Source organism: Schistocerca serialis, chromosome 7 (assembly GCF_023864345.2).
Source record: "Schistocerca serialis cubense isolate TAMUIC-IGC-003099 chromosome 7, iqSchSeri2.2, whole genome shotgun sequence".
Classification (NCBI taxonomy): Eukaryota; Metazoa; Arthropoda; class Insecta; order Orthoptera; family Acrididae; genus Schistocerca; species Schistocerca serialis.
In genome coordinates, this window is record NC_064644.1 from 25,143,376 (window position 1) to 25,166,149 (window position 22,774).

A 22,774-nucleotide genomic window follows, 5' to 3' on the forward strand; every position below is an offset into this window, starting at 1 on the left:
AGTCAGGGTCAAATGCATCCCTGAAAAGACATTCATGGGAATGGAGTGAAGTGTCACAGCAATGTTGATCTGTGAGCGTACCTTGCTCAAAGATTTGAAGTTCAGTACGTCCATGCAACATTATTACTCCCCAGAGGACAACACCTCGACAACCAAAACTAGCTTATTGGACAATTTTCGCACCATCTCACCATATGAGGCAATTTGCAACATTGTCGAACATTTTAAAATTTTATTCTTGAAGGGGTCCACAGTCTTAGGTTGTTTTGAGAGTGAAAACATGGTCCAGGTAGGCTGTTCCTTCTTGTCATCTGTCTTGTGATAAGCCGATCGCAGAGAGAAGAAAAATAATACAGCCCACTTGTACCATGTTTTCAGTCTCAAAATTGTCCAAAATGATCGTTTTGGTGACTCGGGAGTACTGGTGTGGGAAGGCATAATGCTTCATTGTAACCTCCAAATCTTTGAACATGGTACACTCAAAAAATGGTTGAAATGGCTCTGAGCACTATGGGACTTAAAATCTGTCATCAGTCCCCTAGAACTAAGGACATCACACACATCCGTGTCCGAGGTAGGATTCGAACCTGCGACCGTAGGCTCGCGCGGTTCCAGACTGAAGCGCCTAGACCCGCTCGGCCACTGCGGCCGGCATAGTACACTCACCGGCCAAGGCTGTTGTGGTGCTGTGTTCATTTCCCATGCGCGTCTCTTTAGGTGTGCATTCCATATTGACTTTATTTTGAAGAATGACAAGGCGACACAACATCAAGCAGCTGTGGGAACGAGAGGATACGCGGCGAATGGACTGCTCTGTGAGATTCGTTGGGGAGATCAATTGCAGCATACCCACATGCTGTGACCACCGTCCAGCGGTTTTCAACCGCGCCGATGGAGAAATGAAACACCGTAACGCAAGAACTCTTACCAACCTTGTGGTCGTCATGGCAGGAAGTTGCAGAGCATGTACGCTGTACATGGTCATCACACATCATTTTAAGTTTCACGTTTCGGCTTTTGTAATGTCCAGGGGACTACCACAAATCGCTGTGGCTTTAGTGCCAATATGTTCTTTCCATGTATCATCGAAATTTGATCGAGCTATGTTTCTTGGCAGTGATACGTCGTGCGAAGTTTCTTTCGTCTTTAAGTTCTTTCGTCATCTGTAGCCCACCGTGCTGAAAACCTGCCTTCTAATTTTTGTACAGCTAAACTACCAATAGTGCGCTCTCTGCTTGAGACAGTTCTACTACGTCAATAAACCTTGAGAAAAATAGCTATTCAAAGGAGTTTTCTCAGCCGACAACCAACTGCAGAACGCAATATGGTTTACAGACCATTTGCTGTTGTCGCGCTGTGGCTTTTAATAACCTTTCTCGATTTAGAAACAGTTTCAACAGATTGTGCTTGGCACGATTTCACAAACAGCGGCATGGAGAATCATATTCAGAAGATGCCTTCCCTATGAGGTCTAGCCGACGTTGTACAGCCAATGAATGTAATAAATAATATTTACAGAAGCAGATTTAAACCTCGCTCTGGAAAATACATCGCTGTGCAGACCTATTCTGCAATGTGTCTTTTTAAACGAAGCCGAACATGATTCACCATACTGCACCTACCATGTGAAAATTCACTTCACAAAACTATAACAATACGCATACGCAAATCGCACTGTTCCGAAACCATGTCGTCATCAGGGATAAGACACTGTCAGACGGAAGCGACGCAAGCAAAGAGCATGAGGTGGGTGTGCGTTCTTGGTTTGGAGAGAAGCAAAGCTTTCTATGAACGAATTTCTCGGTTGTTAAATAACTAAAATTCACATCGATAAAAACCTGTGAAAGCTGTCTAAAACGTGACAATCTGCTCATACTTGGGATCAACCGCTACTCAAGGGCGCGCTTGCTGAAGGCACTGCGTGCTTTCTGTCTGTCCGCAGTCCACAAGGTAGATGCGAGCCCCCACACAGAAGCGACTGCCATCCCTATTAATTACCGCGGATCGCTATCTGTGACGTATTCCGTCGTTACACTTATTGTGATTGACTCAAGTTTAGCCGTTACTGATAAGTGTGATACACGTTTAGCTTCAACACCACATTACCTTGAAACTCGTTCTCATTTTATTTCTCTGACAAAATTATTTGTCTACACCGCATTACTTCTCTCCCACCTTTACCCAACTTCGAAGATCCGTCCTTTAGGCTGAGTGGTGTTTTTGCACATTTATTGCGCGGAAACCACGTGTTCACCTCTGTCAGTGTTTCACAACATTCTCGGCGTCTTGCACAGAGCTTCGCCGTTTACATCTTTCGACTTCGAACCTCCCACCTTTGCCAAGTTTGTGCCCCTTACATCATGATACGGCTCTGAGTGTTGTTTGCTGATCTACATCTACATCTTCAAAAATACCCTGCAAACTACTGTGAAGCGTATGGCAGAGGATACTTAGCATGCTGTCACGTGTTAGGGATTCTTCCCGTTAAAATTACGAGTAGAGGACGATAAGAATGACTTTTTAAATGTGTCTGAGGGTGTAGTAATGAGGCTGACCTTGTCTTCACGATCCCCAGGGGAGAGACTCGTAAGGGGCCGAAGGGTATTCTGGTCTTTGAAACTTCTTAAGTAGGTTTCCGAGGAATAATTTGATCTTCATGAGTCAGCCGATTCAGGTTCTTCAACATATCTACGATGCCCTTCCATGATTTAAAGAAGACATTGACCTAACACACAAAAGAGCAGCACAGACATCAACATCTACATCCATACTCTAGAAGAACGTAGCGTTCCAAAGGATTGGAAAAGGGTACAGCTCATCCCCATTTTCAAGAAGGGACGTCGATCAGATGTGCAGAAGTATAGACCTATGTCTCTAACGTCGATCAGTTGTAGAATTTTGGAACACGTATTATGTTCTAGTATAATGACTTTTCTGGAAACTAGAAATCTACTCTGTAGGAATCAGCATGGGTTTCGGAAAAGACGATCGTGTGAAACCCAGCTCGTGCTACTCGTCCACGAGACCCAGAGAGCCATAGACACGGGTTCCCACGTAGATCACGTGTTTCTTGACTTCCGCAAGGCATTCGATAGAGTTCCCCACAGTTGTTTAGTGATCAAAGCAAGATCATATGGACTATCAGACCAATTGTGTGATTGGATTGAAGAGATCCTAGATAACAGAACGCAGCATGTCATTCTCAATGGAGAAAAGTCTTCAGAAGTAAGAGTGATTTCAGGTGTGCCGCAGGGGAGTGTCGTAGGACCGTTGCTTTTCACAACAGACATAAATGACCTTGTGGATCACATCGGAAGTTCACTGATGCCTTTTGCGGATGATGCTGTAGTATATCGAGAGGTTGTAACAATGGACAATTGTACTGAAATGCGGGAGGATCTGTAACGAATTGATCCACGGTGCAGGGAATGGCAATTGAATTTCAATGTAGACAAGTGTAATGTGCTGCGAATACAGAGAAAGATCCTTTATCATTCAGCTACAATATAGCAGGTCAGCAACTGGAAGCAGTTATTTCCATAAATTATCTGGGAGTAGGCATTAGGAGTAATTTAAAATGGAATGATCATATAAAGTTGATCGTCGGTAAAGCAGATGTCAGACTGAGATTCATTGGAAGAATCCTAAGGAAATGCAATCCGAAAACAAAGGAAGTAGGTTACAGTACGCTTGTTCGCCCACTGCTTGAATACTGCTCAGCGGTGTGGAATCCAGACCAGATAAGGTTGATAGAAGAGATACAGAAGATCCAACGGAGAGCAGCGCGCTTCGTTACAGGATCATTTAGTAATCGCGAAAGCGTTACGGAGATGATAGATAAACTGCAGTGGAGGACTCTGCAGAAGAGTCGCTCAGTAGCTCGGTACGGGCTTTTGTTGAAGTTTCGAGAACATACCTTCACCGAGGAGTCAAGCAGTATATTGCTCCCTCCTACGTATATCTCGCGAAGAGACCATTAGGATAAAATCAGAGAGATTAGAGCCCACACAGAGCCATACTGACAGTCTTTTTTTCCACGAACAATACGAGACTCGAATAGAAGGGAGAACCGATAGAGGTACTGAAAGTACCCTCCGCCACACAACGTCTGGTGGCTTGCGGAGTATGGATGTAGATGTAGATGTCTGTGCTGCTCTTCTGTGTGTAAGGTCAATGTCTTATGTTAGTCTATTTGGTACGACACCTTAACGAGTGATTTTCCAGCAGTCTGCTCTATAGATTGTCTACATTTTTCCACTAACCTCTCAAAGAAGGGAGTCCTCCACTTGCTCTATGGTATGTGGTGTCCGCTAAATTGGACGAGTCTTTTCTAGTAGCACTGGACGTTAGAGTTCTACTTGAAATTGCCCTCAAAGATGACACGCTCTTCAAAACTTGTTGTTGTTGTTGTTGTCTTGAGACTGGTTTGTTGCTGCTCTCCATGCTACTCTATCCTGTGCAAGCTTCTTCATCTCCCAGTACCTACTGCAACTTACATCCTTCTGAATCTGCTTAGTGTATTCATCTCTTGGTCTCTCTCTACGATTTTTACCCTCCACGCTGCCCCCCAATGCTAAACTTGTTATTCCTTGATGCCTCAGAACATGTCCTACCAACCGACTCCTTCTCCTTGTCAAGTTGTGCCACAAACTCCTCTTCTCCCCAACTCTATTCAATACCTCCTCATTAGTTACGTGATCTACCCATATAATCTTCAGCATTCTTCTGTAGCACCACATTTCGAAAGCTTCTATTCTCTTCTTGTCCAAACTATTTAATGTCCATGTTTCACTTCCATACATGGCTACACTCCATACAAATACTTTCAGAAACGACTTCCTGACACCTAAATCTATACTCGATGTTAACAAATTTCTCTTCTTCAGAAACGCTTTCCTTGCCATTGCCAGTCTGCATTTTATACCCCCCCTACTTCGATCGTCATCAGTTATTTTGCTCCGCAAATGGCAAAATTCCTTTACTACTTTAAGTGTCTCATTTCCTAATCTAATTCCCTCAGCATCACCCGACTTAATTCGACTACATTCCATTATCCTCGTTTTGCTATTGTTGATGTTCATCTTACATCCTCCTTTCAAGACACTGTCCATTCCGTTGAATAGCTCTTCCAAGTCCTTTCCTGTCTCTGACAGGATTACAATGTCAACGGCGAACTTCAACATTTTTATTTCTTCTTCTAAACGTAGTGAAACCCAAAGAAAATAACATTAATCCGCGATGTTATTATCCTCAGGAATGATTCGTTACAGACAAGCGTACGTAACGCAGCGAAAATTGTTTGCCATCGGAAAAGATCTGCTATTGATTTTGAGCTAGCAATGTAACGTTTTCAGGCAACACAATAACGGGACGACAAAACCGTGCATGCCTAGAAATTATCGACTTAAACCCGCCTTCCGTTATCTCAAATTAATTAACTAATGGCAGGAATGGTTCATATTGGTATAAATTGCTCGTAGCATAAGTAGTTCGATTTAAGTTATCGATAGAATTAAAATACGATAATTGTCCTGTAATAACATCAGCATATGGTATCATTACAAGCCTCGTGACTATTCACAACTAATGTCTTCCAAAGGTAATTTAATAATTCTTAGCTAAATTGACGAAAAGGGTGAAACAGCAGTGAAGACATGAAATTTCCTTTCAACTTAACTCATATTATTTGATCTAAAAAGGATCAAAACTCAACACCGAACAGTCAGATCTATGATCTATGATTTACGTTGTGCTGTCATGAAAACACCTGATCCAAAACGTGGATTTGAATATATTGATGGAAAAAATCGCAACACCAAAAAATAATTAGAGTAATGAAATTTATGGACTACATTTGTCTACATGACATATTTAGGTGAGTAGCATTGAAGGTCACAGGTTAACGTAACCGAGAGAAAAGCCATTACAGATGTAAAATGCTGGAACATTAATAACCGATGTCGAATGCAAGCATGCAGACGTGCATCATTGCGTTGTACAGGTTCCAGTGTCAGTTTATGGGATGGAGTTCCATGTCTGTTGCAGTTGATAGGTTTATAGAAGTACGGATAATGCTGGCTGTAGATGAAGCTGGAGTCCCTATACATGCTCGATTGAAGACAGATCCAGAGACCGAGCGGTCAAGGCAACCTGTTGACACCATGTAGAGCACGTGGGGCGTGTTGGTTCATAACAGCGGTATACGGTCGAGCGGTATCCTGTTGAAAAACACCCCCTAGAGAGCTGTTCATGAAAGGCAGCACAACAGCACAAGACTGACGTTCAGTCAGGATGGGTGAGACAACCACGAAAATGCTCCTACTGTCTTACGAAATCGCACCCCAGACCATAACAGTAGATGTTGATCCAGTCTGTCTAACATGCAGTTGGTTGCAGGCCTCAGCTGGCCTTTTCTAACCAAGAAGCGGCCATCGCTGGCACCGAGGTAGAACCAGCTTTCACCAGAAAACACAGCAGACCTTCACCGTGCTCTCAAATGAGCTCTCGCTTGCGACCAATAGCGTCGGAAATGGCCATTATTTGGGGTCAGTGATATGCACGCTGCAGGGCGTCTGGCTCGGAGATGACTTTGAAGTAATCGATTTTTAATAATTCGTTGTGCCGCTGTGGTGCCAACTGCTCCTCAGTTTGCTGCTGCAGAGGCAATACGATGAGCCAAAGACATACGTCGAACACTACTGTGCAACGCATGTGTCAGGAGCCCGGTCTTCTTGCGAATATACATTCTAGCGACTACCGCTGCCAGCAATCATGTACAATGGCTTTATTCCTGCCAAGTCTTTCTGCAGTTTCACAGAAGGAACATCCAGCTTCTCGTAGTCTCAGTACACGACTTCGTTCATGATCTCTGGGGTACCGATAATGGTGTCTTTGTCGCCTTACAGGCATTCTTGACTAACATCAACTTACCACGTCCAGTCTCAGAGGTAGCCAACGCTCACGATCGTTACACGTGTAAGTATAGTAAACCTGATTTGCATCCTGATAGTGTAGCAACTAGCGCCACTCTTACGCCAATAGGGTGAAATTTGAATAGTCATCCTTTTTCAGATGTAGAAACATACCTACTGTGGTGTCACCGCCAGACACCACACTTGCTAGGTGGTAGCCTTTAAATCGGCCGCGGTCCATTAGTATACGTCGGACCCGCGTGTCGCCACTGTCAGTGATTGCAGACCGAGCGCCGCCACACGGCAGGTCTAGAGAGACTTCCTAGCACTCGCCCAGTTGTACAGCCGACTTTGCTAGCGATGGTTAACTGAAAAATTACGCTCTCATTTGCCGAGACGATAGTTAGCATAGCCTTCAGCTACATTTGCTACGACCTAGCAAGGCGCCGTATTCAATTGATATTTATTATATGAAGCATGTATCATCAAGAGCGATGTTCTACAATTGTGGATTAAAGTTAAGTATTATATCAACTACGTACTTTATTTGCTATTCTCAAGATATTGTCCTGTTCCAGACCTAAAGCCAGTCAGCGTGTAATTAAACGCGTGCATTTCGGCCTCCTCTAGCAACCCAGTGTTGGCGCTTCTGCCAACACTACACCTACCAACTTTCGATTGCCGGCTGGGGTGGCCGAGCGGTTCTAGGCGCTACAGTTTGGAACCGCGTGACCGCTACGGTCGCAGGTTCGAATCCTGCCTCGGGCATTGATGTTTGTGATGTCCTTAGGTCATTTAGGTTTAAGTTGTTCTAATTTCTAGGGGACTGATGACCTCAGAAGTTAAGTCCCATAGTGCTCAGAGCCATTTGAACCATTTGTACCAACTTTCGTTTATGTCACACAACTCCTACTTGGTGCTGCGATTTATTTCTGTCAGTGGATACAAAATGCAAATGCTTTTCGTGGATTAGATATCGAATTGCTAAATCCGGCCACGAATCATAAACAATACGTGACGAAAATAGGTTATGCCTGACACTGATAGCAAGCGCTAAAGTCACTCAGCCACACATTTGCTAACACACTTTAAAACAAATAAAAAGCGACACACAGCGAATTATCCGAATGAGGCGGAAATCGGTAACATGATGTACATGTACGAGGTGCATTCAAGTTCTAAGGCCTCCGATTTTTTTTCTCTGGACTGGAAAGAGATAGAAACATGCGCATTGTTTTAAAATGAGGCCGCGTTCATTGTCAATACGTCCCAGAGATGGCAGCACCGTACGGCAGATGGAATTTTACCGCCAGCGACGAGAATGAGAACTGTTTTAAATACTTAAAATGGCGACGTTTCCCTTACTTGAACAGTGTGCAATCATTCGTTTTCTGAATTTGCATGGTGTGAAACCAATTGAAATTCAGCGACAGTTGAAGGAGACATGTGGTGATGGAGTTATGGATGTGTCGAAAGTGCGTTCGTGGGTGCGACAGTTTAATAAAGGCAGAACATTGTGTGAAAACAAACCGAAACAACCTCGGGCTCACACAAGCCGGTCTGACGACATGATCGAGAAAGTGGAGGGAATTGTTTTGGGGGATCGCCGAATGACTGTTGAACAGATCGCCTCCAGAGTTGGCATTTCTGTGGGTTCTGTGCACACAATCCTGCATGACGACCTGAAAATGCGAAAAGTGTCATCCAAGTGGGTGCCACGAATGCTGACGGACGACCACATGGCTGCCCGTGTGGCATGTTGCCAAGCAATGTTGACGCGCAACGTCAGCATGAATGGGACTTTCTTTTCGTCGGTTGTGACAATGGATGAGACGTGGATACCATTTTTCAATCCAGAAACAAAGCGCCAGTCAGCTCAATGGAAGCACGCAGATTCACCACCACCAAAAAATTTTTGGTTAACTGTCAGTGCTGAAAAAATGATGGTGTCCATGTTCTGGGACAGCGAGGGCGTAATCCTTACCCACTGCGTTCCAAAGGGCACTACGGTAACAGGTGCATCCTACGAAAATATTTTGAAGAACAAATTCCTTCCTGCACTGCAAGAAAAACGTCCGGGAAGGGCTGGGCATGTGCTGTTTCACCAAGACAACGCACCCACACATCGAGCTAACGTTACGCAACAGTTTCTTCGTGATAACAACTTTGAAGTGATTCCTCATGCTCCCTACTCACCTGACCTGGCTCCTAGTGACTTTTGGCTTTTTCCAACAATGAAAGGCACTCTCCGTGGCCGCACATTCACCAGCCGTGCTGCTATTGCCTCAGAGATTTTCCAGTGGTCAAAACAGACTCCTAAAGAAGCCTTCGCCGCTGCCATGGAATCATGGCGTCAGCGTTGTGAAAAATGTGTTCGTCTGCAGGGCGATTACGTCGAGAAGTAACGCCAGTTTCATCGATTTCGGGTGAGTAGTTAATTAGAAAAAAAAATCGGAGGCCTTAGAACTTGAATGCACCTCGTACAGATGTACAAATGAGTGCAGTTTCAGAGCAGTTACATGATTATTGAAGAGAAAAAACTACACAAATTGAGCAGGTCGGTAACGTATTGTCCAACTGATGTCCTTATGCAAGCATTTATTCTGCTTCGTATTGATTGGTAGAGATGTTGGATGCCCTCCTGATGCATATCGTGCCTAATCCTGTCCAATTGGGGCGTTAGATCGTCAAAACCGCGAGGTGGCTGGACAGCCCCGCCCATAGTGGTCCTAACGTTCTGATCTAGTGAGAGATCCGGCGATCTTGTTGGCCAAGACAGGATTTGGCAAGCACGATGACGAACAGTAGCAAGTCTCTCCGAGTTTAACAATCTAACACTACATGTAGGAGAGTTGCCAAAGTTCCGACGTATCGCTTTCCCGTCTTCTAAATTTGTATCCCTCTTACAGAAGGTCACACATGGTCATGATTCCGTTGACGATTTGGTTCTGTGAATTTGTTGCAGGAATGTCCACATCTACTTTTCGTGACACTCCCCACCTGGTTAAACAAGTCAACCCCCATTCGTGCTTCCCTTCTTTGTCCAAGACCTCCTGTTTCACTCTAACATACTTGGAAGATAATCTAGGATTTGTTACAAAATTCAGTGTCTTGGGGGCATGCCAGTAACCGGTTTTGGCTTCGCAGACATCATCAGATCTACCTGTATCAATCATTCGTACTTTTCAAAATCTGAAATATAGCGATGAACTGCATGTGTTGCTAGTCCAGTTGCGATCTGTGCTTGAAAACTTTCAAACGCTAGACACCCAAAAGTTATCAAGTAATCACACTGTTCTTTATCTGTAATAATAGCATTCCTCTTGCACCAAAAATAAGCTCGCACGGTATGCAGTTTTAATCAATCCATCCCACAGGCATTTAAATGCAGGAGTCTAGGTTTGGTTGCGTTTATTTGAAGTATTCTAAGTTTTATGCTCTGAATTTCTGTCAGTGAATATATATCTAAACTTATCTGATACATCGAATACGTTATTCACACTACCAGAATACTCGTGTTTACATTACACGTGGCTGTAACCAATTCTGTGTATATTTATTGTTGCAGGAGAGCGGCTGGCCCTCCTGCTGATGAAGACGACCTTAGCGCGGCTGCTATCCCGCTACGAGCTGTTCCAAAGCCCGAGAACAGAGTACCCTGCGCCCATAGACCCGCGTCTGCTGTTGCTGCACCCCAAAGGTGGACTCTGGGTCAGGATCTCCAACAGGCACTGGCTACCATGCGACTAAGCGAGAGGAACCTGTCTGGTGCTCTGACTTATACTCCTCATGGTGGATTTCGTTTCCCAATTCCAATCCGTGACCATAGATCCATGTCTGCTGACACTGCTTCCCAGAGGTGGGCTGTGAGTCAAGGCATCCAACAGGCACTAGTTTCCATATGCCTAGCAGGTGTGGGAACCAACATGCAGCTCCTGCTTGTACCCCTCATCGAGGAGCTGATGTCCCAGCTGCAGGGCCAACTACTCAGCGCCCACAGACAGATGTCTGCTGGTGCTGCACCACAGAGGTGGCCTGCAGATCAAAACCTCCAACTGGCTGACCTGAGACTAAGTGGGCCAGAAGCTTACCTGGTGTTCCCACTCGTAACTCTTCTAGTGGATCCCCTTACACAGCACTGTTACCGACTACTCATTGCTCTCAGAACCATACTTGCTGACTCTCCAACACACCAATGGGCTATGGGTCACGATCTCCTGCGACATCTGCAGATCTGCCATGGGACTAAGCGATGTAGGAGCCTATCTGGTTTCCTCATACACCTCCTGGTTGATTTTGTTTCCCAGACCTAACATTGGCCTCTGATACCAATAAACCCATGTCTGCTGATGCTATACCCCAGAAGTAGGTTATGGGCTAAGACCTCCAACAAGCACTGGTTCCCTTGTGAAAAGCAGGTGGTTGTATATGTACACACAGCTGCCACTGGTATCCCTCATGGCTGATCTCATTCTGCAGCACCAAGACCAACTACCCAGTGGGCCTTGACCCATATATTTTTGTGCTGCATCCCAGAGGTGGACTGTGGGTCAAGATCTCCAATGGACATGCTGAGACTTGCTGACCTTCCAACACAGCAATGGGCAATGGGTCATGATCTCATGTGACATCTGCAGATCTGCCATGGGAGTAAGCGATGTAGGAACCTATCTGGTTTCCTCGTGCACCTCCTGGTTGATTTTGTTTCCGAAACCTAACAATGACCTATGATGCCGATAAACCCATGTCTGCTGATGCTGTACCCCAGAAGTAGGTTATGGGCTAAGACCTACAAACACTGGTTCCCTTGTGAAAAGCAAGTGTGTGTAATTATACACACAGCTGCCGCTGGTATCCCTCACGATGGTCTCATTCTCCAGCCCCAACCACCCAGTGGGCCTTGACCAATATATTCTTGTGCTGCATCCCAGAGGTGGGCTGTGGGTCATCTCCACTGGGCATTGGCTGCCCTGAAACTAAGTGAGGTGGAGTCCTGCCTGGAGTTTCCTTGGTAGACCTTGTGGCCTAATCCCAGAGATGACTACCTGGCATCCACAGACCTGTATCTGCCGATGGTACACCTCAGAGGTGAGGGATTGGTCAGGATCTCCAATAGGCACTGGCTGCCTTGTGACTAGCAAGCATAGGCAATTATATGCACTTCCTAGCAGTGGATATACCGATTCCCAGCCCATAGACCCACACCTGCTGATGCTGCAACTAACAGGCGAGCTCTGGATTAAGCTCTCCAGCAGACAATGGCAGCCTGAAAGCTAAGCAGTGCAGGAATGGACCTGGCGTTCCCACTTGTATCCCGCTTGGTGGATCTCGATACTCAAATCGGGAGCGACTACCCAGCACCCGCAGAGACAACGCCTTCTGAAGCTGCATGAGATGCGACTGAAGATACTCAACAGGAACTGACTGCCCTTAGACTAGCAGGTCCTGAATCCCACCTGTTTCAGCTGGTATCTCATCTTCTTCAGGAATTCAAAGTGGTTCAGAATCAAGATGTGTTGTGATCACTGCAAAAGACATGAACTCATGTAGCAATGTTATTTTTGCTGTTGTCATCTGTGCTATAAAATGCTCCAGAGCTGCACTTCACATTATATTGTCTGGCATATTAAGGTGTTTCGAGCAGAATATTTATTATTTTCACTCTGTCATTGGGTAGATATTATGTGAAAAATAAAGGTGGTACATGTAAAGCACCAACATCTACTGAGGTATGTGTTTAGTAATTATGAGAAGTTGGGATGAGTGCTCAATTAGGACACAAGTCATCAGAATTTTTTTCCAATACTACATTGTATCATAAACACAGTAAAATCATTCATAATACTTAACTTATGAACTTCTTATGGGTTTTAATGTAATTTACATACATACCAACTCGACTCAGTTTACCGCTGCTTGTACTCAACATGCGCAGTTATTCAGAGGTCCCACTATATTTAGTTGCTTTCAGTATTGTGGAAATGATGTGTGTCCAGAAATCTATTACAATTACATCGCTTACCGATAACAAATTTACTTGTAACATAAATAGTATATACACTGAGATGACGGAAGCCATGGGATACCTCCTAATATCGTGCCAGATCTCCATTTGCCCGGCATTGTGCAGAAACTCGACGTTCTATGGACTCCACAAGCCGTTGAAAGACCCCTGCAGAAATACTGAACGATGCTGCCTCTTTAGCCATCCATAATTGCGAAAGTGTTGCCGGTGCAGGATTTTGTTTACTAACAGGCCTCTCGATTCTTTCCCATAAAATGTTCGGTGTGATTCATGTTGGGCGATCTGGGTCGTTCACTGGAACTTTCCAGAACGTTCTTCAGACCAATCACGAATGATTGTGGACCGTGGACATGGTGAATTCTCATCCATAACAATTCCATCCATGAATGGCTGAAAAATATCTCCTAATAGCAGAACATAACCATTTACAGTAATGGTCGGTTCATTTGGACCAGAGGACACAGTCCATTCAATGTAAATACAGGTTACACCATTACGGAACCACCACCAGCTTCCACAGTGCCTTGCTGACAATCTGAGTCAATGGCTTTGCGAGACCTGCGCCATACTCGAAACCCACCAACAGCTCTTACCAACTGAAATCGGAACTCATCAGCCGAGACCACGGCTTTCAAATCGTCTAGACTCCAACCAGTATGGCCACCAGCCCAGCAGAGGCTCTGCAAGCGATGTCGTGCTGTTAGCAAAGTCAATTACATCCCTCGTCTTCTGCCATAGTCAATTAACACCAAATTTCGCTGCACCGCCTGTTACTTGGTGCCATTTGTTACGTTATATACAAAAAAAAATTACATATATATTTTATATATTTTTATTTTTAATTTGTCAGCATGAATGTTTCTTTTGTTAGTGCATTATTCTTTGTCTCAGGGATATTGTCTTTTCTTATCACTTTTACTTACGAGCATAAGTAAATATGAGACGGGTACTTGAAGGGCCGCTGTTATTCATGTAACAAGTTTATTTTTTGAACGTGATGACTAAATTGTAGTTGGCGTTAACTGAATTGAATGTAATTTGGTTACTTTCTATTTATTGATTGCAAAGCAAGGCTCGAGAGAATTTCGATTGTTGCCGTGGAGCGGCCAAGATAAAACCTACTGAACTCATGGAATCTGTATGATTTAGAAAATTTACTTCAACGTAAATTAATTATCTGTTGCAATTTAAAAAGGTTCTTACAACGAAATCTCTCGCATTTTCAGTTACTTTTAACGCTTTGAAAAATAAATTAATACTTCGGCCGTAATGGCCGACCAGAGGCTGCATCGGAAGATGAGCTTCTTGCAGCGCAAATTACTGAAAAAAATGCTTATTAAAAATAATCAGCCATTGCGAGCATTTGAGGTGACAACTATTACAAGGAAATTCATTTTGTGATAACAATAACAAGTTTATTCTAGCAGAAATACGAATAACTTACATAAAATATGTGTAGCCGCTCAATGGCTGCCTTTCGTATCGCGAAACAAAACCGTGTATGTACCCTAAAGTACGTCCTTCCTCCTCGGCCATACAATCGCGTCTCTTTCGATCCCTTTTTATTTTCACAGACATTAAATAAAGATGCTACTCTTAAATTATCGCTGCATATCAGTTGTTTCAAGAACATTAATTGCATCTTTTATACTAATTATATTCATAAAATACGTTAACTACGGTTTACAACCGGTAAAAATGTCAATATTTATGTCCTAGCGGATAAGTTCGTCGTACTCTCTACATTTATTTCTGCGGTTATTTCACGCACTGTTGCTTGTCTGTTAGCACTGACAACTCTACTCACAAACCGGTGCTTTCGGACGTTAAGCGAAGGCCGCCGGCCATTGTGTTGTCAGTACCCGGGATTTGGTATTCTCGACACACTCTTGACGCTGTGAATCTCATAATACTGAATTCCATTTAGGAAATGGAATGTCCCATGTGTCTAGCGTCAACTCCCTTTCCCGTTCAGAGTCTGCTAATTTCCGTCGTGCGGCCATAGTCACATCGGACACCTTTTGACATCAATCGTCTGAGTACAAATAACAGCTCCGCCAATGCCCTGCCCTTTCATACTTTGTTTAGGCAATACTACCGCCATCGATGTATGTGCAGTCGCTATCCAATGACCTTTGTCACCTCAGTTTATGTTTTTCAACGAATATCGCTTCGAGATGTTTCTACATAAAAGAGTTAAATATCTGAAGCTGTATTGATCTAATCAGAAATAACATCAGTATCTACGTCTTCGAATATACGTTGTATGATACGAGAATAATTTGGACGAAAACTCGTGGAGACGATCGTAAGTTAAATATTGTGAACGACTACACTCTGTATACAATTTTTTTTAGAAAAAGGGTTCAGAGTGTATGTTTTACTATCCACAAATCAACAGACTCTACATTGCTAAATGATACCTACAAGAAACAAAGCAAAAATAAGACCGTGTTAAGCCTTCGTAAGACGGGTAATGGACGCTAACGAGGAAGTGATTCCCATTGCAACTGGTTGGCGTGCTGAAGCTGTAACACAGTACGCTCTCACCGACCTAATCTACGATTGCAATCCTTTCTATCGAAGTTGTCAATCACGTCTGTTGAGGCAGTCACACACATCTTGTTGTCAAAAGTCGTCAAACGTTAAATTGCAGCACTAAGTTCTTCAGCGATTCTCAATAAGTCATAAAGAATATTCTGGTCATGTCACTGGATTCCGGCACTTAACACGTCAATATGATGTCTTCAAACATATTCAATTTACTCCTATCCAAATAAGTTGATGACATAACGGAACAAGGAAACAAAGTTACAAACAATTGTGAGGCGCTAGAATTTAAGTTTGTGTGAGTTTTGTACATAGATACTTAAATAGTCATAACATTTTACTTCCGAGAACGCTATGTCGACGCAACCCAATTACCACCGAAGTCTGCATTTCTACCATACTTGTCTCCACACTCTGACGATTGACCCTAAACAAAGTTTTCATTTCCACAACCAGTGGAGGAATAGGCAGACATTGGTTAACTGAAATACCTAGAGAGGTTTATAATTCCACCGTATGCACTTCTGAATATGGTAGTATTTTTAACAATCAACATACTGTTTCGTGACATTTTAATAACGACATATAAGTATCGCCACAGTCCCGTTGGTGTAGGCATATTCTTGACTGCAGGAAACCTGCCTGATGCAGGTATATTTATGAACGTTTACGAATAGATAAGGATTTCTGCACGGAACAGCCGTAAGTATCATCATCATCATCACTAACACTTGGAAATATCTTCCTTCGTGAAACTTTGCGTAAATAGAACCTGACGCATAGACAAGCGACCAAAGCTGCCACAAAATCATGCTCAAATGCTGGAATCCTGACATGGATTGCCATCTTGACTGCAACATACACTATCAGATCAAAAGTGCCGGACATGTTCTATTCGACATTAATAAGAACTATCTACAGCCTACGGCTTGGTGACTGCCTGAACTCTACTGAGGAAACCTTTAATGGACTGTCTGAATGTCTGTGGATGAATACGAACCCAGACCAGCCTAAACCAGAGAAGGTACAGATGTTGGACGCTTGGGTCCAGAGCGAGGTCGACGTTCTGACTGGTCATAAAGATGGTCCACTGGGTTCAGGTCGGACCTCTGGTCAGGCTAGCCCACTTCAGGAATGTTATTGTCCACAAATGTTTGCCTCAAATGCTGCTTGATGACTGGGTGCACAGTTATGCTGATACAATCATCTCTGAAAGGTTTCTCTACTGTACACTGCACATAATATTGTAAAATGTGCTCATATCCTTCACATTTAACGTTTTATGAAGTTTGATTGAAAGCACTCCCTCACCACGAGAAACATCCACAAACCGTAACATCACTTGCTCTGAACTTCACTGTTGGCACTACACATGATGACAAGTAATGTTCTCCAAGCATTCCCCAACCCCAGATAATTTTGTCTGATGCCTGATTCATCACTCCAAATCACTCGTTTCCAGTCAAGCACTACCAATGGTCTTGGCTTATTACATCCACCTAAAAGCGTCGCTGAGCACTGACTATATCGAAGCGAGTGGCTTATGGGGAGTGGCTCGACCACTGTACGCAATCTTTTTAACTCTCTACGCACAGGTAATCTTGTTCAAAAAATGGCTCTGAGCACTATGGGACTTAACATCTATGGTCATCAGTCCCCTAGAACTTAGAACTACTTAAACCTAACTAACCTAAGGACATCACACACATCCATGCCCGAGGCAGGATTCGAACCTGCGACCATAGCAGGGTAATCTTGTTAGCTAGACCGCAAGTAGCACTTTGGGATCGCTAATGATTCTTTCCGCTGACTTCAATCGCCCAGCCGGTCGTTGTGGCCGAACGGTTCTAGGCGCTACAGTCTGGAAACGCGCGACAGTTAAGCTGATACCAGTTCGATTTTACACAGAGTACGTGAAGGAACTTGCCCCCCTTCTTGCAGCAGTGTACCGTAGGTCTCTAGAAGAGCGTAGCGTTCCAAAGTATTGAAAAAGGGCACAGGTCATCCCCGTTTTCAAGAAGGGACGTCGAACAGATGTGCAAAACTATAGACCTATATCTCTAACGTCGATCAGTTGTAGAATTCTGGAACACGTATTATGTTCGAGTATAATGACTTTTCTGGAGACTAGAAATCTACTCTGTAGGAAAGAGCATGGGTTTCGAAAAAGACGGTCGTGTGAAACCCAGCTCGCGCTATTCGTCCACGAGACTCAGAGGGCCATAAACATGGGTTCCCAGGTAGATGCCGCGTTTCTTGACTTCCGCAAGGCGTTCAATACAGATCCCCACAGTCGTTTAATGAACAAAGTAAGACCATATGGACTGTCAGACCAATTGTGTGATTGGATTGAAGAGTTCCTAGATAACAGAACGCAGCGTGTCATACTCAATGGAGAGAAGTCTTCCGAAGTAAGAGTGATTTCACGTGTGCCGCAGGGGAGTGTCATAGGACCGTTGCTATTCACAATATACATAAATAACCTTGTGGATAACATCGGAAGTTTACTGAGGCTTTTTGCGGATGATGCTGTAGTATATCGTGAGGTTGTAACAATGGAAAATTGTACTGAAATGCAGGAGAATCTGCAACGAACTGACGCATAGTGCAGGGAATGGCAATTGAATCTCAATGTAGACAAGTGTAATGTGCTGCGGATACATAGAAAGAAAGATCCTTAATCATTTAGCTACAATATAGCAGGTCAGCAACTGGAAGCAGTTAATTCCATGAATTATCTGGGAGTACGCATTAGGAGTGATTTAAAATGGAATGATCATATAAAGTTGATCGTCGGTAAAGCAGATGCCCGACTGAGATTCATTGGAAGAATCCTAAGGAAATGCAAGCCTAAAACAAAGGAAGTAGGTTACAATACACTTGTTCGCCCTCTGCTTGAATATTGCTCTCCAGTGTGGGATCCGTACCAGTTAGGGTTGATAGAAGAGATAGAGAAGATCCAACGGAGAGCGCGCTTCGTTACAGGATCATTAAGTAATCGCGAAAGCATTACGGAGATGGTAGATGAACTCCAGTGGAAGACTCTGCAGGAGAGACGCTCAGTAGCTCGGTACGGGCTTTTGTTGAAGTTTCGAGAACATACCTTCACCGAGGAGTCAAGCAGTATATTGCTCCCTGCTGCGTATATCTCGCGAAGAGACCATGAGGATAAAATCAGAGAGATTAGAGCCCAGACAGAGGCATACCGACAATCCTTCTTTCCACGAACAATACGAGACGGGAATAGAAGGGAGATCCGATAGAGGTACTCAAAGTACCCTCTGCCACACACCGGCCGATGGCTTGCGGAGTCTGGATGTAGATGTAGATGTAGACAGCTACGTCGCAGGTTCGAATCCTGCCTCGACCATTGAAACACGTATGTAACGCAGCAGCGATGGCGAGGCATTGTAGCATCTGTGACCAGAGAGTATGCGCTTGACCGCGCGAGTGTTGCGAGCGGTTCTCAGTCAGTAGTAGTCTTTGCGAGTTAGTTGTCGCTATGCAGAGTGGCAGTCAGTCTGTCGTTGCGAGTCTGTCAGTTCAGTCGTTGCGAGTCTGTAGCTCTGTCTAGTTGAGAGCAGTACTCAGTCTGTAGTCGTCATGCAGAGCGGTCGGTCAGTAGTAGCAGCCCAGTGCGGTTGTGTGATGTAGGCGGTCGGCAACAATGGTCAAGATGAGGAATAAGGTATACTGTTAATTAATATAATCATTAGATAATGAAAAATTTTATTTATTGTAATTATTCTCCAACAAGTCTCCCAATAATAATTTTTTATTTCAAAAGTATTTTCTCAAAAATTTAATTTTTTATTGAACTCAAGATTTCGTTGCACTTCCCATTTCATTCCACTTCTTTTGAAGAAAAATTCCACTAAAATCACAAAAAAAGAGAATATTATTATTTGCAATGCAGTTCCTCCAAGCGGTGCGCAACAACAAGAGCAGATATGTGACATCCATTTATTCTGAGGTAAGACTTTAATTCTGATTGTTTTTCACAGGGCCAAAAACCGATATTTCGGTTTAATTGAATTTTCTTGTCACTGAATGGACTTTAATTTTTTGAAGGATTTATAATTGAGTCAGATTGCGAATTTCACGTTTTTGGTTGCCATTGTCAGCACATTTTTTGTGGGCAGGTTACGCATAGAGCAATGTCCATCAGCATTTCTAATTAGTATCGTCCTTTCTTTTAAAATTTTTTGTGGGCGAGCTTACACTTGGCTCCCATTTCTATTAAGTATTGCTTTATTTTCTTTCTTTTAAAAAAATTGCGGTGGGGAGGTTACACTTGGCGACACCCAGTCCAGGATCGTATTTCGTTGAGAGTCTTTTGAGCAACAGTCAGATATCTGCTCTTATTTGCTTAAGTATAATTAGGATTTGGCGCTACGCTTTTATTAATCTTGTGACTTTCTCTCTACAGGTCAACGGCAATTTGTTGCTTTGTTGTATTTGTGTGTTGCTTTTGCATTGTGCTCATTTGTTTTGTGAATAATTGTGACCATTGCAAAAATGCCGCGAAAGACTATGAATAGTGTATCGCGAGGTATTACGAACGAAACTACCGATTTAAACAATTTTACCGATAGGACATGTGACACGCAGTGTAATCATGACATTCCTGCGTTCACTAACAATCAGTGCATTACAACCACTAATGATGACTTTTACCTTGATAATGAACAAACGAACTCAATTGTCTCGTCTGTTAACTTGACGACAATTGATGACGCGGAGCGCTCTATTGTAATGAGTGCTGCAGAGCTTAACACACCCGATTTGGAAAACCCAAGTAACGAACAGACAAATTTGTCTAATGAAAATGAACAGATCACACAAAGTAGGGCGGATTTATTTAATTGCGAAATAATGACTGATAGTTTACATTTGACTGACAAACCTTTTTGTAAATTTCAAAATGACCAAATGGTTACAGAAAGTGAAACAATTCCAGATCCACTATTGAACAGCACAGAGAATAGAAATGCTGACCTTGAGTCGAATCCAATTATGGCTTTGTTGCGACAAATGAGTAAACAACTTAATGAACGGAACAAAAAACTTGACAATTATGCCGAAGATCTCAAACAACTTAGCGAAACAATTAATGAAAGTTTCAAACTGACGAACGAAAAACAAGTCAACCTTAACGAACGGAGCAGACAAGTTAGTGAACAGAATACAGCTATTACCGTGCAATGTCGGGACAATAAAGTACAATTACGTGTAGATACTAAGACTTGTGCTAATAACAGTAATGAAGAAGTTGGCACTGTTGCACAAGAATTAAGTAGCACACGTGTAGACACAACAGAATCACATAAAGACGGGATTAATGCAATCACTGAACAATGCCCTAAAAACGCAGTACAGATTCGCGTCGAAGTTAATTTGGAGTCAGTGGAAGTTTCACACACTGCGAATACGGAAGTCAATTATAAGAGTGAACGACAGAACAACCAAAATGTCGAAAGTGTTACAGTAACAGAGTTGAAAACTATTTCAGTTACCAATACGTCACAGAACCCGCCACATTGCGAACATTTGTCAGACTCGCGCAACGCGTTTAATGTGAGCAATTTACAGCAACCACGCGACTTAAAATCTGAAAAGCTACGCAACTTGAAATCCGAAATGACACAGACGAACAGATTCACACACAAACCCGAACGTGTTTTCAAATTCAATGACGAGAACGTAGATTACGAGCAATTTTTATCCGCATTAAAATGTAAAGAACTTAATAATGACAGAACACAGGTACACGCTTTGAGCTGTATACGACAATTTACTTTTGTACTTTCACCGCTATTATCGGTAATGGAGAAACTAGCTTTGAACCAAATGCGACAATTTATTTTTGTATTTACAACAGCATTGCCTGTAATGAAGAAATTTGAATTAGCACGAATACAACAATTTGCGTTTGAAATTTTACCGCTATTGCGTGCAACGCAAAAGCTAAAATTTATTTGCAGTGCGTAATGACCTCAGGGGATTCATTACGCTTTAATGAATATGTGCCGTAGCGAGCATAGGGCCCCGAGCTGTAGTAGTGCTGTTTCATCTTTAGTTTTCTGCACTGCTGCCTTTTCTTCTACTATCCTTTATATCTATCCAAACTGCTCTTTAACTATTGCTCTACCTAGTATTAAGAATATGTAATGACAACCGGATATGACAAATATTTTACCGAATGTGACAATTTTCAGTAGGCACTCCCGTAATGACAACTACCGCCGTAATTTTAATTACAGATAAAAATCGTAATCATCAGTATGTGTAAAATTAACAGCAAACGCATTTTTTGGTAACAATAGATGTTTTTCACCACAATAGTATGAAAGTCAACCGCTTAGCATACCTAACCAACAATGTAGTCTACAAGGTCAACCAAACTTTAATGTTTCGCCGCGTGCACGTATAGTCCAGCTCCAACAAATAGTAACGCATGGCAGTAAAGAAATAACTACGTACAGACAACACACTATTTCAACTCGTATCGCAATGCGCCGTATAAAAATTACTATCATGACGCACGTAAAAAAAAATAACGAGCACAATTTTCAGCGTACACTTAATAACAGTCGATCTTATCAGCAGCAGCAACATCAGCAACAACAAATAATCATGAATGAAACAGACAATAGGTGTCATCCATAGCGTAACACGTCAGTAAGAAATAACAGAACAGTTCATATAGTGGATATGCCACAGCATCCTCCCGTAAATAACAGGACGAACGATAGAATTTAACCAGATACAGCACAGATTGCATACTACAGTAACGCAAACATTACTTTTGACACGCAGAATTTTGTTCACGAGAATGTTATTTGAAGAATGCTTTGTTGAATGCACCACTTTTATCGCATCCAGATCTTACTAGTAATTTTTCCATTGCTACCGACAGTTCCAACACCGCTTTAGGCGTACACATTTTCCAGGAAATAGAAGAAGATGGTTCTACAGTAATTAAAAACATCGCATTTGCAAGTCGCATTTTGTCACCTGCTGAACGAAATTATTCCGTCACAGAACTTGAAACATTATGTGTTGTATGGGCTTTCACGAGATTTAGGCACTTTCTTTACGGCAGACATACCACCGTCTACACAGACCATAGAGCGATACAATTTTTACTTTCAGCTAAATTCACTCACGACAGGTTAAGCAGATGGAAACTATATTTACAGGAATTTAATTTTACAATAGTTCACATTCCCGGTACGCAAAATGTTATAGCAGACGCACTATCGCGTTCTCTCAGTAACAATCAGCA

The 22,774-nt window shown here is 42.9% G+C and overlaps 1 protein-coding gene across 1 annotated transcript in view; it reads left to right on the top strand.

Annotated features, from left to right (window-relative positions):
* Positions 1 to 22,774, top strand: part of LOC126412589 (uncharacterized) — a 236,615-nt gene that overhangs the window by 102,005 nt on the left and 111,836 nt on the right. Inside the window, exons 7-8 of the mRNA XM_050082250.1 lie at positions 10,480 to 10,653; positions 10,824 to 11,017. Of these exons, the coding sequence (XP_049938207.1) occupies positions 10,480 to 10,653; positions 10,824 to 11,017 (368 nt within the window). The remainder of the gene's footprint in view (positions 1 to 10,479; positions 10,654 to 10,823; positions 11,018 to 22,774) is intronic.